Source organism: Mastigoproctus giganteus, chromosome 2 (genome assembly GCF_048544385.1).
Source record: "Mastigoproctus giganteus isolate SK-2022 chromosome 2, ASM4854438v1, whole genome shotgun sequence".
Lineage (NCBI taxonomy): Eukaryota > Metazoa > Arthropoda > Arachnida > Uropygi > Thelyphonidae > Mastigoproctus > Mastigoproctus giganteus.
This window is the reverse complement of record NC_143576.1, coordinates 216,299,639-216,317,346: the sequence shown is the minus strand read 5'-3', so window position 1 is coordinate 216,317,346 and position 17,708 is coordinate 216,299,639. Positions and strand designations below refer to the sequence as shown.

The window sequence follows — 17,708 nt, the reverse complement described above, 5'->3', positions numbered from 1 at the left end:
TTTACACATACATTTCGTCAAAATAAAAAATCATACTTACTTGGTTGACTGCATTCAGTTGTTACATTTGGTTGTATGCTTTGAATAGGTGCAATATCCATATTTCCTTGGTTATCTGGCTGAATTTGAAGTGGCTGCGAAGAAAATGTTGGTCCATCCTGTACTTGTGACGATTGTGGAATCATTTGAATATGATCTTGATGCAGCTGAGCCTGAGCCTGAGCATTCTGCTGCTGTTGATGAAGCAAGTATTGTTGCCTTTCTCTCATTAGAGAAGCAATTTGATTGCGAATAACCAGAGCTACAATTCGAACATCTTCTTCCATGATGATACCAGTGAGGGCCTAAAACAGAGAATAAGATGCAATTTAAAGAATCAATACAAAAAAGATTAATTAAGAGTGGGTCATTCTTTATCACTGTTTAAAGAGTAGCACAATCATGTGAAAATTCAAAACATATTAACTTAACGGAGAAAGGCTGCTGCTGATGGATATACAAAACATTTACTGATTTTTATATAATACTCTAAAAATATGTGATATTTAACGTGTATGAGTGTGCAAGATGTCAAATTATGGTGTTTTTTTTTATATATATATATAATTATTGCTACTATGAATACATTTTGAATTACAATATTTATATAATTATTGGCAGGCAAAAATTTTAAATGGGTATACTGATAAATGCCAGAGCTATATGAATGTCATTTTAGGAAACTACCAGATATTTCTGCTTAAGTTTTGAGAAATACAAAATTAATTTACTGGGTTGTTTTTTGAAAAGGATATCCTACAATGTATTTGACCAGGTATAAAAAAATTTAAGCAGAAATATCTGTTTAGTACCTAAATTTAGCATATAAAAATCAAAAATATTAAGTTATATTACAGTTTTATTTTTTTAAATAACAATTAGCATTATGAATAAGACATTTAGCATAACAGTGCCATTTAAGAGTTGTGGTTAAAAAAAAAAAAAAAAAAATTAATAATCAGGCATTCATAAATGCATGTTCTATATGATTTGGATTTTGGGGACTTGTGAGGTGTTCAATTATGTGTATGCTGATGCTGCAAGGTTGGACATGACTGCTAATGAGTTACACATAATAAATACTGGATAAAATAATTTTAAAATAAATACAGAAGCACATTTAAAATAACAGCAAGGAAAAAACAAAAGAACATGTACAAGACACTACTACCACTCTAGTAAATTATATTTAAAGCTCTAATGTTCTCACCTGAATAATTCAGTTGAGTGTATCTACACTGAATCAAATTTAGAAAATTGAATGCCAGCAACAAAGAAAAAAAAAAAAATTTAAACATTCAACCGAAATGAATTATAATCTCCATCAGATATAAACAACAAAAGCCTGATGAACTGTAAACACTGCTTCAAAGAAAATGAGCTATTAACAAATTCTGTATATGCAGCAATTAACCAGTAGCAGACACCCTCAAAGATAACGTTTTGTGTTTGCCGCTAATCAATTATTAAAAATCTGAACTTTTTTATACCTTTCTAAATATAGTCAAACTTTTACTGCAATAATTTCTGAAACGATTTCTTACATATTTTCATACAGAAATTGCTGCAAGAATTTCTGCATTGTTTGCTTGAAGAACGACTTGATACTAGACAAGCATTGATGCTTGTATTTGTTTATAGTTTCAGGTTACTTGTTTTTCTTTTCCCACTAGTTCAATAAATATCTACAGTCTTACCCCAGTTGTTTTTGTAATATTTATTATTGTTTTTCAAATTTTTCAAACTTTTAATAAAGATGGGGTGGTGTCATATTAGGACCACCCAAGGACAACCTCACCTAACCATGTGCATTATCGTCCATAAAACATCTCTGACTTGCTGCTGTCAGCCTGTTTTGCTGAATGAAAAACCCAAGTTTCTAGGGAGAGGGGACCATACTATCACTGCCTGAGACCAGCTAACTCTGCTGGAGGGGAAAAAGCCTATAAAAGTTTTCCTGTCATTGATGGGATTCAAACACAGACCTTTTCAACCTAGTGTAGGGAGGATGGTAATTATAACTACCATCTGCACAACCCAATGCAGACAATAAGGAGGTGAAAACAAAACCCAGTGTTCTCTCAAGATGGTCACTATCTGCAGGAAGCAAGATAAGTTAGTTTAAAATTTCACGTGCTATGAATCACCCAAATTTGAAATAAACCTGAAAATGAAGTAATTAATAGTACTGAATATATAACTTTTTTTTTTCTTTTTTTAATTATTTGATAATATTTATATACACATATGCACATGTTTGTAATTTTGCACACTTAATGGTCTTTTAAATTGGAAAATGGAAGAGACAGACATATATATATATATATATATATATATATTTTTTTTTTTTTGCGATTTTCAACAGAATCTTTTTTTTAAATAAAAGGTGTAAAACAAATCACGTTTTAAAATTTTTAATTTAACTTAATAAGTATTAGCAGAGGCAAGTGATGCAAGAAAGTAAGTGTATACAGCATCAGTCAAAAAAAAAAAACACCTTCCCATCAATTCACTCTAAAATTGTCTAGTTCTTCCTTAAATTTATTTCAACTATCAACTTCCATGACGACAGATAGAAGTTTGTACCAGCAATTAACTACCCGCTGGCTACTAAAGGCAAATTTCCACACATCTATTCTGCAACTGTCTTTCCTCAATTTGAATTTATGTCCCCTCAGGTTTGAAATCTGAGCAAGAGGAAGAATCAAATCCTTAAATGGCTTGAGCCTGCTCAAGCCATTCAAAGCCTTATACACCTCAATCAGATCACCTTGCAGGTGCCTAGTCTCCAGATGCTGCAATTTTCAGAATTTAACCTTTTCCTGGTAAGTGTACCCCTCTGTTCCCCTCACCAGTTCTTGTTGCCCTTCTCTGTACTCATCCTAGCAACTCTACATCCCTCTTAAAATGAAGACTCCAGATCTGTACACAGTACTCAAAGTGTGGCCTGACCATTGCCTTATACAAAGGGATAATCACCTCCTTATCCCTGCCAGCAAAATTCCTGTATATCATTGACAAGACCCCATGAACTACTCTTGCAGCCTGTCTGCACTGCTCAGAAAACTTCATATCTGACTGTGCAATTACTCTCAAGGTCTTTTCATTCTCCATTACTCTGAGTATAGTACCACACAGTTGGTGCTGAAATCCAATAAGGAAATATGAAATATTGACACTGTTTAAACAGAATTTAAAAAACCCAAAATACTTTTCTAAAATTAAAAAATAAGTTGGATGCCTGTCAGGTGACTTGTCACCATTTTTGCAACATTTTCGGTGCCATCACACTGAGTTAATATTTCAGAAGTATTATATTTAAAAACGTTAAAAACAGAATAGCTAACTTTTCAAATCGGATAATTAAAAAAAAACTGTAAAAAGTTTTTGTTTTTATAAAATATTACAGATTAAATTAAATTTTAACTTCCTCTAAACCTAAGAGCTATCCCGTTGAAATTGAACATTAAATTAAGAACTACTTTTATTAAGAATAGTGGGTAACAAATTAAAAAAAACAAACTTACTATAAAAAGGATGAAATCATTGTAACAATTCCCAAAGCAAGATTAAAAAAGTCAACTGCCCTTAGAGTAAATAACAGATTCTTTCCCAATAACGCTGCAGAGCAATATTTCCTAAAATTTATGCACTTTTCATCCCAATACTGCTAAAGTTGGGAAACAAGAGTACCCACATGCAGGAGTCGATTTTCAGTTCTGGCAAACAGATAAGTCTTAGCTATATTTTTGCCATTGTATTGCCTTAATTTTCATATTAATTTATTTTCTAGAAGTAGCATTATAGTCCTAGTCACATTCCTTAGTTTATTTTGAATTTAGATAGTGATTTTGTAAGTTAATACTTAGTATTTGTAGAGCCTTGTACCGTTGGAAACCTGTTGCCATTGTTATATTATATTAGATCAATGCAGAATAGTGTAACATATACCCCAAACTTGATAGTGCAATACGTAACATTGCATTAGGAATCTGTTAGTGTAGTACAGTATTATCAATTAATCAATAAAATTTATTAATCTTATTAAATTTCATTGTTAATTAAATTGTACTTAAACAGAATCATTATCCAGACTGGGGCAGCAAAGCAATGAGCACAAAGTAGCGGGAGTGCTGTGGCTCAGGGGAGAACCTGAAGGGGCAATTCTCCAACGCATCACAGCCTAAAAAAAAAAAAATGTGTAAAATGTGAAATATTTGTGGACTTTCTGGAACAGGACATGATCTAGCCAAGGAGGATGTCTTTGTGTGCGCAGAGATGTCTGAAGAAATTAGACACCAACTCAGCATTCTGTTGGGCATCTATGAGAGTTTGAGGTGTAGGGTACATGTACTCAAAGAAATTAATGAGGGGGGACCCATCAAGCTCTCAGCTGCCCAAATCAATGCCATAGCTCACTCCTGAGCATCAGGCAACACACTGGCAATCTCCAAGGCAGAATGCACTGGTCCCTCAGGGGCTAGTTATTGTCGGCGACTCTATTGTAAGGGAGATGGGAAATATATTATGCAAAAAGGATAGGTGGAACAGTACCAGGGTATGTCTACCAGAGACAAAGGTTCATTATGTATCAACTTTTAACGGCACAAAAGGTGATATTTTTGTACATGTTGGCACTAATGACCTTAAGAGTAAGAGATCTGCAGATTTACTTAATAAGCACAGGTCAATGTTGAAAAAAAGTCACGAGCTATGATTAAATTTGAAAGTGTCTGCAATTGTCCCAAGACACGATAGGAGGGAGTATATGATGAGAGCTTTGTCAATCAATTCGGGCCTAGAGAGATCATGCAAGGCTCATGGAGTAGAATATATTTCAGCATGGTCTGGGCATACTAACAGGAGAGACTGCTTCTACAGGGATGAGATACACTTAAATAGAAAAGGTGCAAGAATATTTGCTAATGCTATTGAGGCAGTGTCAGGTAGGTCAGAAATCTGCTTCGGAGGATTCACAGACTAAAAAATTAACAGTAGCTGGAGGAAGAGGCAAAACTGATTTTTGCACTGCTTCTATTAGAATCAGAAGGAACCTGGAAAGGTGCTGGGAGATTTTAAAGACTGCTGGGAGTAATCATGGAACAAGTAAATACCTGGGCTATGTTAGTATTAGTGGGCTTTGTGGGTAGCTAAAAGTAAGAACAGATGCATGTATACTTGCATGTACATCAATGCTAGAAGTATAGTAAATAAATTTGATGAATTTGAAGTGCTGGTCAAGACATCAAAGGCAGATATTATTGGGATATCAGAGACATGGTGTCACACAGATATAAGCAGTACAGAATTGGAATTTGGGGAGTACAATGTGAATGAAAAGGAAAGACAGGAAGAATGGATTATGCTGTTAGTTAAGAAACACAAAATCTAAGAAAGTGCATCCAGTTGAGATTGGTGGACAGTTCAATTTTGAGTCAGTTTGGTGTGACATAAGCAGTGGGAAAGGGAAAATGAGAGTAGGAGTGTGTTATAGGCCTAATGACTCTGATGAGTACAACAAACAATTGTGCAGAGAAATACAGCGGGCCAATAAATCAGACTGAGTAGTAATGGGGGATTTTAACTTTCCAGATATTGACTGGAACTTGTGGATTGGTCACTCGCACACTAGCAAGAGTTTTGTGGATTTATTGGATGAATGTTTTCTACAGCAACATGTTCGAGGGGCAACCAGAAGGAGTAATAATCTTGATCTGATTATCAGCAGTAATTCTTCATGCATTAAGAATTTGCAAATAAAGTAACCACTAGGTGATAGTGATCGCAGTTTACGGATGTCGTATTTTCTTAAAGATGTAACTCCCATCAAGGGTAAAAGGAAGAGTTTTGCTTTTGTAAATGTGACTACAGTGGTCTCAGACAGTGAATGAAGGTATATCATTGATGTTATACCATCATCAATGATATTGATGAAGGTATACCAGGCTTAATGTCAAAGTTTGCAGATGATACAAAGGTTGGCAGCGTTGTTAACGACAGTAATGGCAACAGGATCTAGATAATTTGGGCAGATGGGCTAAAAAGTGGCGACTGAAGTTTAACCTTGACAAATGCAAAGTACTGCATATGGGTAGAAGTAACCCCCAGAGAAATGTACCAACTGTGTGGTATTACACTTAAGGTGGTAGAAAATGAAAAAGAACTGGGAGTAATTGTGCAGTCAGATATGCAGTGTTCTGAGCAATGCAGACAGGCTGCCAGGGCAGGTCATGGGGTTTTTCAATGATATATAGGAATTTTACTAGCAGGGAAAAGGAGGTGATTGTCCCTCTGTATAAGGCAATGGTCAGGCCATGCCTTGAGTACTGTGTACAGGTCTGGAGGCCTCATTTTAGGAAGGATGTAGATTTGCTTGAGCATATACAGAGAAGAGCAACAAGACTGGTGAAAGGGAATGAAGGGACCCTCTTACCAAGAGGCTTAAGTTCTGCAAATTGCAGTGGCTGGAGACTAGGCACCTGCGCAGTGATCTGATTGAGGTGTATAAGGCCTTGAATGGGTTGAGCATGCTGAATTCTGATGGGATCCTTCCACTTGTTCAGATTACGAACCTAAGGGGGCATAAATTCAAATTAAGAAAGGACAGATGTAGAATAGATGTGAGGAAATTCGCCTTTAGCCAGCGGGTGGTTAATTGCTAGAACAAACTTCCATCTATCGTTGTGGAAGTTTATAGGTTGAATAAATTTAAGGAGGAACTGAACAGGCATTTGGAGGGAATGGTGTGATTTTTTTTTTTTTTTTTTGGCTGATGCTGCATAAGCTCATACACTTGCTTTCTTGCATCACATGCCACTACTACTACTAACTACTACAGTTTTTAAATTCTATACAGTGGGATCAACTGATGTTAACAACAGAAAATTCTAAATGTCTGCGAGCGGGTAGTTGTTTGCTCAAAGAGACTTCCATCTGTTGCTATGGAAGTTGATACCTTAAATAAATTTAAGGCTGAACTAGACAAACATTTGGAGTGACTGGGTGGGTGAAATGGGGGGAGAGGGTTTTTTTTTTGTCTGATGCCGTATAAGCTTGCTTTCTTGCAATCTATGCTTCAACTAATGGTAAAGTTCAATTCTGCCATACTACCAATAACAAATGCTATTTTCTATACATTTATTTTCTGATGGTGTATCAATTCGACCATCAATGGACATGGTTCTAGGTCTGTCAACTGCTACATCTCTTTCAACTAAAAGATGAACCTTTCAAGGGCATACTGTAAAAATCAATTTGTTTTGTCTGGAACAATGAAAGAAAACAAAATAATAACACTCAATCGTAAATTAAAAATAAACAGAGAGATTTCGGTATTCACCAATGCAATGGTATGCAACTAATATGTGTCCATTGTTTACCACTTTGTTCTTACACTAAACGATCCCTTTACCATAGCAGGAACTTGCCCTTAATGCCACACTGCTCCAATATGTAGAGTTCCATGTTAAAGACTGCTGTACAAACTGGAGCAGTGTGGCATTAAGGGAGAGTTGTTTCTATGGATAAAGAGACAGTTAGGTGGGAAAAGACAGAATAGTAATCAATGGACACTGCTCTTTGTGGACAAATGTTATTGGTCCATGAAGGATCTAGAAAAGTTAGGCAGATGGATAAGAAATGTCAATCAAAGTTTAACATAACACTGACAAATGCAAAGTAGTGCATATGGGTAAAGTGTGTTTGGTGTCAAGCGGCACCAGGGGTTTCCCCCATCTCCGCGTTGCTTACATTGTGATGGGTGTGCATATAGGTAGCAGTAACCCCAGAGTAACATACTAACTGTTTGACACTACACTCAGGATAGTGGGAAATGAAAAAGACCAGGGGGTAATTTGGCAGCCAGATATAAAGTTCTCTGAACAGTGCAGACAGGCCAGTTCATGGGGTTTTGTCAATGATATACAGGAATTTTTCTAGCAGGGATAAGGAGGCAATTATCCCATTGTATAAGGCAATGATCAGGCGACATTTTAGGAAGGATACAGAACTGCTAGAACGAGTACAGAGAAGTGCAAAAGAATAGTGAGTGGAACAAAGGGGGTGCTCTTACCAAGAAAGGTTTCAGCTCTTCAAATTTCAGCATCCGAAGACTAGGTTATCTATGAGGTGATCTGATTGAGGTATTTTAAGGCTTTGAATGGAATGAGCAAGCTCAATGCTGATGGGATTCAGCCTCTTGCTCAGAGTATGCAAATGATGGGGTACAAATTCAAATTGAGGAAGGATGGTTGCAGAATAGATGTATGAAAGTTTGTCTTTAGCCAGAGGGTGGTTGATCACTGGAACAAACTTCCATCTGCTGTTGTAGAAGCTGATAGTTTAATAAATTCAAGGAAGAACTAGACAAACTATTACAGAGAATGAATAAGTGAAATTGCATGTGTTTTTTTTTTTTTTTTGCTTGCTTTCTTGCATCATTTGCCAGTATTAATTTTGAAATTGATTTCAAAATTAATCCATTTTAAAAAAACAATTATTTGTTCTTTTAATCCTTTCAAGAGCAAGTTTGCTAAGAGTGTGTTTTCACTAATGGCTGGCCTGCTCTGTGGCGTTACTGTTCTCGAATTTTAAAATTTTGTAAAATAGAAGAAGAAGAAAAATAAAATCAAAATTTAAAATAACTAGTTACTTATTTTCTGGGGCAATATCCTCTACATCTATTTATATATCAGTTGATTCAATTTCATCAACTTCGGGATCTGAATTGCATGAAATTTCCTCAATTTCAGCTTGCCAATTGGACAACAAGGCTAACAACTGAAATTTCAGTTGTTAGCCTTAGTTGTCGAAGGCAACTTTAATTTTCGTAGTACTTTCATACTGCCATTTATTATAAACTGTCTAATATTAGTTGTAAACACATAAAAGAGATGGCAGCATGTATGGGTGCTAAGGCAATTCATAGATTTATGGAAAGAACCCTTAAAATGTGGGTGGTCTGTTTGTTTTGATTGGGGATTTTTTTGGTGCATTGGCATCTATGGCCACAGTGCACTATACATATGGTAAGTATGAATGTTATTTCTTAACTAGGACTACAAAATTATTATTATTTATTATTTTAACTAGCTAAAGGAGGTGATATATATTAATCATCTTGAGAAAAGTAATGATGCTTGAGAAAAGTAATAATTTATTTTATTACCCAAGACTGAAGCAAGTGTAAGAGGTTCTTTCGTTATGTCCGGAGTGCTCTGCTGTTGCTGCCATGATAACTGCCACATGCATTTTCCCTGGATTATTGGTCTATAGTCTTGATGAGGGACTTTCCACTTGTTGTCGGGTGGTAGGTTAGCTGATTTGGGAGGTTTGTCCACTAGTTCATTTCCTGGAATTGCCATATGTCCTGGGACCCAGAAAAAGTGTATGTTTCTCTTAAGTTCTGATAAGGTATGCAAAGAGGTGATTATTTCTTTTACAACTAGGTGTGCAATGTTCATGGTGTTTTTTAGTGTTGCAGTGCACTTAGAGAATCTGAGAAAATCATGCTGTTTTTAATTTTGGAGGATTCAGTGTACTGAACTCACTTGACAATTTATAGGCTAATGTGATGTTTGGGAAAACTGTGGCGATTCCAACGTGGACATCTTTCTTTGATCCATCAGTATGTATTATGTCAAAGTAGGGAAACTGGTCCACTACCACATGGTATAGTTGTAAGAAATTTTCTCTATGTAATGTCGATTTCTGGCATAGATCTAATTTTATAGGGTGGGTGGATGAGCGAGTGATGGAACGAGCGTGTTTTCTTATTCATACACCTTTATGCTTTTAAACATTAAATTAAATATTAAACATGGAAAAAAATATATGTAACTGTACGTACTCTGTGAAGAGTTAAATGTAATTACTTTCTACTTATGATTATTAATGCAAATAAAATTTTATAACAGTTTTATTTCCATAAAAGCAATACAAAATTATGGGAAATAATCAAGGCTAAATATGCAGGGTGGAAACAAGTTTAGGTAATGTTCACAGTGCACTACATGTCAGGCATATCATTTTTTTCAACTTGTGCCATTAATTAATTAACTAATAATACATAAAAGTAACTGTTTTTACTTCACTGCACATACAGAATATTTGCTCAACTTTTTGCAATGTACTTTACTTTTTCCTTCTGGATTTTAATAAAAATTTAATGCAACACTCATTTCATACTCTGTCAATTCAATCAAACAAAACCCAGTGAATCTCAAAATTGTAGTATGTTGTAAATGCTTTCGTAATGCACTTTTATTTCTTCCTAGATTTCAATAGCAACTGAAGATAACACACATTTCATGTTTTTGCTATGATCAGTATAACGAGAAAACAGTAAATATTTCATGAAAAACAAGCTCCCCTATGCATAAATGAAGGACATTTCTGTGCATCTGCCATATTGCTCATTCATTCTTCCAATGAGCACACAACAATATCCATAATATCCAGTGCTTCAGCTATCGTATACAATAGTACATGAATGGTCTGTGATATATTTGGAAATAAGAAAAAATAATTACCAGATTTCTATTTGCCCAATTTTTGATGGAATCTGATATGTATTGACTAATCTTTCTAAAAGCGCAAAATATAAAGTTCATGAAATTCTGTTCACTGGGAGTCGAGTTCTTACAAGTAGATAGATGTCAAGAAGACAACAGGTAAGTTACACACATGCAACATGTCTAATAATTATCATAACAGTATAACCCTTACAATATTATAAAACAGCCAAAAAAAGTGGTATCCCAAAGATAACACTAATCCATTTAATTAACATTTGTGCTATAATGAATCCTTTTCAACCAAGTACTTCCAAATTTTTCACAACAAAATTTATTTTGCAAAAGGCTTGGAGCATACTTTAGAATAAAGTGAACTTTGCTGCTTTCTTGAAAAATCATTTATTCCCATAACTTGCTCCATTTATCATCTTTAGGAAATGTAAGAGCTGTGATGAATAGCAATAGTTGATATACAACAAAATTCAAAGAATTTAACTTTAATGTACAATTAAGGCTCATAATTTATGGAAAGTTATTTAATCATCACAGTTTACCTACATGAAACCATTCTTACCTGTGAAACATTAACAGAAGACAAAATTATCTTTTGCATCTGAAATCACAATATAACATCTTACCTATTAATACTGCATGCCCACATGAGAAAGTACCCTAAACCTCTTTGCTCATGACCAAATTAGCTGTTCCTATTACTTGAACTGTGAAGAAAGTTCAACAGTGGGTTCACTGTGTTAATTCCTTTAGCCAGTGAGTTGTAAATTAGTGGAATAAATTAAGATTGAAAGTTTGGGAAATTCAAAGCTCAGTTGGAAAGATACCTATGGGGGAGCAATGAACCCCCCACATGGCAAAAGCTTCTGGCTGTACTTGAATTTAAAGATAAGAAATAAAACTTTTCAGAATTAGAAAACAGATATTCACTTTAATCATGAGTTTTGTGAAACAAACCTTATTTCATGATTAAAAAAAAATACTGCTTTTATATAATATTTAAAAATATATAAATATGAAAAGAAAAATCAGGAACATCAGTAGTACTTACCCACTGAAAACATAACACTTAATATTATTAGTAATGACCTTCACAATACTTTTTTTTTCAGTGCTCTTGGAAAATTGACTCAATATCTTCATTTAATTCTAACAATATTTCCATGGAAACAACACAACTAATATTAAAATATTAGATAAATTGTCTTAACCCTGCAAAAACATATTCAATGGCATTGATATTGCAGTTATGTGGGACTAAATCTCAAAACTAGAAAACCTTTCTGTACAGCCATTTGCATTAAATTATATTCCTCATAAAATTTCTTGACTGAATCTCTAAGAGTATGAAAGAGGTTGTTTATGCGTGGGTATGGCACTTACATCATTTCTACTACCCAGGTAGTATGAATGCATCGTTTATTCCTATCTCCTATTGTTTGTTGTTGTTGTTTGTTATTTGGTTTTTAAGAGCATTAGCAACTAAGGCCATATTGCTCCGGTATATGCGGTGGTCATTCCTTGACCTTTCCGCATCCTCCATATTTGGTGGTGACGGGCTCGAACCCCGGTCTAATCAAGAAACGTGTGCTGCTCCTTCCCACCTGGCTACGGAGGTGCCATCTCCTATTGTGAACACCTTTACAACGAGTTGCTTACGTATTGCACTACTTGGAATAAGTGTTACTTATTACTTCTACTACCCAGAGAAGTATTACTTATTCAAAGTAATGCAATACCTAGCAAACTCATTGTGAAGGTGTTCACAATATGAGATATGAATAAACGATGCATTCATAATACCTGGGTAGTAGAAATGATGCATAAACAACCTCTTTCAAATTATATTCCTAATTTGGAGGAGTATTTCTTCTAACCAAATATAAAAGTTCAACGTTTCTTAATGATTCATTACAGGGTGTATTATTTCTAGCCAACCAATCCATTATTTCATGCTTTCTGTCTAACGATTTTAGAGGTGTATTTCGATGATGTGTATTATAAGGCACATTGTTGATTACTAGAACAGCATTTTCTTGCAGGTTATATTAGTTTTTCAGTTGTCTATTTTTTTCAAAAATGACTTCATCTAGCTGTGATAATCCCCTGTAGTAGCATTTGCTTCATAGGCCAGGCATAACTCACACCCCCCACCCCACCCTACCACACATAAAACAATAAGCCTTCTATATGCATTTCCTCATTCATTGACTCCTGAAATATCTTCAGCTAGCCAAAATTTTCCACATGTCAAATTATTGTCAATCCAAGTTTCATCAATATAAACAATAGGTCTCCTTTCAAGTCTTATTCATTTCATTTCCCATAAATACTTCATTCTCTTAAGTACAATAACACTTTTTTCCATTAAAAGTTTTCTTCTGTTTTGAGATGCTTCCAATCTCATCTTGAAGAAGTTTTGTTAAAGTTTCTCTTTGCCGATTAAAATGTATTATTTGTTTTATATCAGGATGAATTTAGATACAGTTTGTAATTTTTTTTTTTTTTTTTAAATTTTTTTTTATCAAAATCACAAAAATTCTTGACTGCTTGCCTTATAACATCACAATAAAACTAGACCAGTTAAAGAAATGTAAAAACACTTGTACAAGATTTTTATTATTTTTTTTGGATAATAAATAACAGAAAGTTTCCTTTTTTGCTTGAATTCAAAACTTTTTTATGAATTGTTCTGAAAATTTTATTACTACATTTACATACTCTGTTGCTTGTTTGATTTTATCATTTAGTATTAGTAGTCCAAAATTAAGCAAGAGAACAAGCTTTTACAAAATCAGCAAAAAAAAAAAAAAAAAATCCCACGGTACCACGTAACTGGTAATCTAGGATTACTGCAACTCATACAAAGTACCTTGCATATGACAATGTTAAATTTCAATTGCCACTTCTCAGTCCATCTGCAATTTAACTAGGTCTTGTCCTGATTATTGTGATTAACCACACTGCCAACCATCATATTATCTGCAAATGTAGACATTAGGCCTTATATGCCTTCATCAATATTTTAACACTTTGTTATTTAATAATGTTGGATACAATTTTCTCACTGTAGCTACAGACATTTTCCTCTTTTTTCTCTCTGATACAGATGCAGGTTCATCCATCTATATATTTTTTAAAATGTCATTTACATGTTTTTTTTTTTTTTTTGGTAGTTGTTGGTGCGTCAGCTTCTGTGTCCATAATGCACCTCCCAAGGTTTTTGCAGTACTTTGATCCAAGCCCGAGGCGGGATTCGAACCCGCGACCTTTGGGTTGCCAGGCAGGCACTTTACCCACCTGGCTAGCCCGGTCAGCATTTACATGTGTATAACCATTTGTGTGTCTACAGTAATGCATATGACCAAGAGTTTAAATCTCATGTTATAACGTGATTCCTCCTGCTACGCATATAGAACATTCTTTGCATGTTACCAGAAAGGTGACTAACTGAAGTTGGTATGCAGTACATAATCCACTTTGTTTTATGTTGATCCTGATATGATATCACAACACACTAATTATTTTTACTTATGCATTGATCAACTCTGACATACAGAGCTTGAATTCCTTGGGTACTTCATTGTTTCAAATGGAATTAACCAATTAATTTCTCACCATAATACAAGCTTAAAAGGTTCATCTTTAGTTGAAAGATATACAGCAATACCCCGCTTAGCATGGCTTTCACTATAACACAGTCTTCGATTAAGTTTACGTTGAAAATTTACTGCACATATTAAAACTCATTCATATAGGCTATACTATTCATATATGCTGTGGATTATGTACTGCACACCAACTTCAGTTAGTCACCTTTCTGATAACATGCAAAGAATGCGTTGCAGGAGGAATCACATTATAACATGAAATTTGTTGTACTCTAGGTATGGTACATATATGCTGCGGTGCCAACTCTATTGTCTACCATGCACGTGTGACAATAGGTCCTTTCAGGCAGTCAGCTGCAACGTGCAACAGTGTTCTTAATTCCATCCTGATGAGACAACATGATAATTTTTCAAAGTTTTCATTTCAAAATTTATTTTTTACCCCTTTAAATATGATCTAAAAATATATTTGCATCTTGGTTAGAAATCATTGCCAACAACATGCATTCTGTTTGGCAGAATGTTTTGCCCTATTTCGTAAATGATTTCAGTGGTTTTGAATTGCAAGTTCAGATAATTGACTGTGAAGGTCGGAAAAGACTTGAGATTTGAAACTTTGGACACTGCCAATGTACATGGATTGCATTGACTCACATGCGACTTAGATGATGCAACTTGCCTTGAAATTGACAAGCAAACTGCACATGCAGAAGAGGAAATCAATTCTGAAGTGGATAACGCTGAAGTGCCACCAAAACAATTTTCAACAGAAGAACTGGAGAAAGGTTTTTTTTTTTTTTTTTTTTTTTTGTAAACCCCAAACGAGAGGTATTAGAACCTATAGTACTTAGTACCATGCTTGGAGGGTTGACATGGCCTGCAAGGCGATTACGAATGGAGGTCCAAATGTTGAACATAGCATCAAGGTACGCCAAATTTTATAAGATGGGATTCAATGCTACAAAAACTTGTATGCCAAGAAAAAGAAGAGATAGCTTCACATGGCTTCACAATTGAAATACTTAAATAAACAACTGCTTTTTTAAAGCTTTTTTCTCATCTCTCATGTTACCTTTTCATTAATAATTTTTTTTTTTTAATTCTGAATTAAAAGGATTTAATTCAAATCCTTTTAATTGGCTATCAAGTGCAAATTGTTTATAGATTTATTATAATTTGTTTATAGACTGTTTCTCTGGTAAGCATTCAATTAAAACCAATTATAATTATACCTCAATCAGCACAGTTTCACATAACACAGAATAGTTTCAGTACCAATTATGAGTGCTATGTGGGGTATTGCTGTACAATTAATGATACAGAATAGTGACTGATCCTTAAAGTTGATGGATTTTTGTTGTGTTTGTTGGATTGCTGCAAGCCATCAAAATCAAAAACTAAAAGATGTGAAGAAGAAAATAAAACTCAATCAGAAGAACTGAAAGACCACAATACTAGTAGGAAAAAACTCTTGGAATTGGCACGAGGATATAATTAGTAGCAGTAGTGGCAGGTGATGCAAGAAAGCAAGTGTATGAGCTTATGCAGCATCAGCCAAAAAAAAAAAAAAAAAAAAAATCACACTAGTCCCTCCAAATGCCTGTCCAGTTCCTCCTTAAATTTATTCAACCTATCAACTTCCACAACGACAGATGGAAGTTTGTTCCAGCAATTAACCACCCGCTGGCTAAAGGCAAATTTCCGCACATCCAATCTACATCTGTCTTTTCTTAATTTGAATTTATCCACCTTAGGTTCGTAATCTGAACAAGTAGAAGGATCCCATCAGCATTCAGCGTGATCAACCCATTCAAGGCCTTATACACCTCAATCAGATCACCACGCAGGTGCCTAGTCTCCAGCCACTGCAATTAGCAGAACTTAAGCCTCTCTTGGTAAGAGGATCCCTTAATTCCCTTCACCAATCTTGTTGCCCTTCTCTGTACACGCTCAAGTAAATCTACATCCTTCCTAAAATGAGGCCTCCAGACCTGTACGCAGTACTCAAGGCATGGCCTGACCATTGCCTTATACAGAGGGACCATCACCTCCTTCTCCCTGCTAGCAAAATTCCTATATATCATTGACAAAACCCCCATGACCTGCCCTGGCAGCCTGTCTGCATTGCTCAGAACACTTCATATCTGACTGCACAATTACTCCCAGGTCTTTTTCATTTTCTACCACCTTAAGTGTAGTAACACACAGTTGGTAAGTTTCTCTGGGGTTACTTCTACCCATATACAGTACTTTACATTTGTCAAGGTTAAACGTCAGTTGCCACTTCTTAGCCCATCTGCCCAAATTATCTAGATCCTGTTGCAGTAGCACACTGCCATTACTGTCATTAACAAACCCTGCCAACCTTTGTATCATCTGTAAACTTCGACATTAAGCCTGATATACCTTCATCAATATCATTGATAAATATACAAAACAACAGTGGACCTAACACCGAACCCTGTGGGACACCACTAATAGTATTAGTCCACGAAGAGCAGCACCCATTGATTACCACCCTCTGTCTTCTCCCACTTAACCATCCTTTTATCCATTGTAGCAACTTACCTTAATACCATCTGCTCCAATTTGTACAATAGTCTTCCATGCGCAACAGTGTCAAAAGCTTTCCTGAAATCCAAATATATGATTTCAAAATTATTTTTTGCATCCAGTTCCTTTGTAACCACATCATAATATCCTATCAAATTTGTCAGACAAGACATTCCCTTAAAAAACCCATGCCGTGTCTGAATCATTGCTGCAGTCTTGTCTAGATGATCCTGCAATGCATCTTTAACCAGTGACTCCATTATGTTACCCATAACAGAAGTTAAACTAACTGGTCTGTAATTACTCGTGTCACCCTTCGATCCCCCTTTGTGAATTGGGAATACATTTGCGCATCTCCAGTCCGTGGGAACCTCCCGAGTCCAAGGATGCTCTCATAATTATGGCTAAGGGTTTGCTTAGTTGCTTTGCCGCCTCCTTTAATATAACTGGATAGATCCCATCCACCCCAGGTGCTTTTCTTATGTTTAACTTCAACAATTTCTCCTCCACTTTGCTTTCAGTTATTACAAAATCATTAAGTATCCTGCTACAATTTGATAACCTTCTGCCATTTTCAAACCTTTATAATTCCTCATGTGTGAATGTAGATGCAAAATACTCATTCAGTTTGTTTGCTATCTGAGCAGGATCATCAACAGTCGAACCATCGATGTCAAGTGGACCAATCAGATTCATCCCCTTCCTTTTAGAGTTTATATAAGTAAAGAAATCCTTGCTGTTTTTCTTAGCATCTTTTGCCAAGGATTTCTCGTAATCTGCCTTCACCTGCCTAACCTCCTTTGTGACCTGATTGCAGACTAGCTTATATCTGCCATAGGCTTCTGAGTCGCTTGATAATTTATATGCATCCCATGGATTTTTCTTCTCTGTTACGAGTCTCATTAGTTCATTAGATAACCATTTAGGCCTAAACCTTGAACAATATTTCTTAATGGGCATGAAACGCATCCACGATTAA

The 17,708-nt window shown here is 35.2% G+C and overlaps 1 protein-coding gene across 1 annotated transcript in view; it reads right to left on the bottom strand.

Moving 5' to 3' along the window:
- The window catches only part of LOC150090085 (uncharacterized), a 460,543-nt gene that overhangs the window by 242,292 nt on the left and 200,543 nt on the right, over positions 1-17,708 (bottom strand). The window contains exon 8 of the mRNA XM_090389755.1: positions 41-344. Within this exon, the coding sequence (XP_090245881.1) occupies positions 41-344 (304 nt within the window). The remainder of the gene's footprint in view (positions 1-40; positions 345-17,708) is intronic.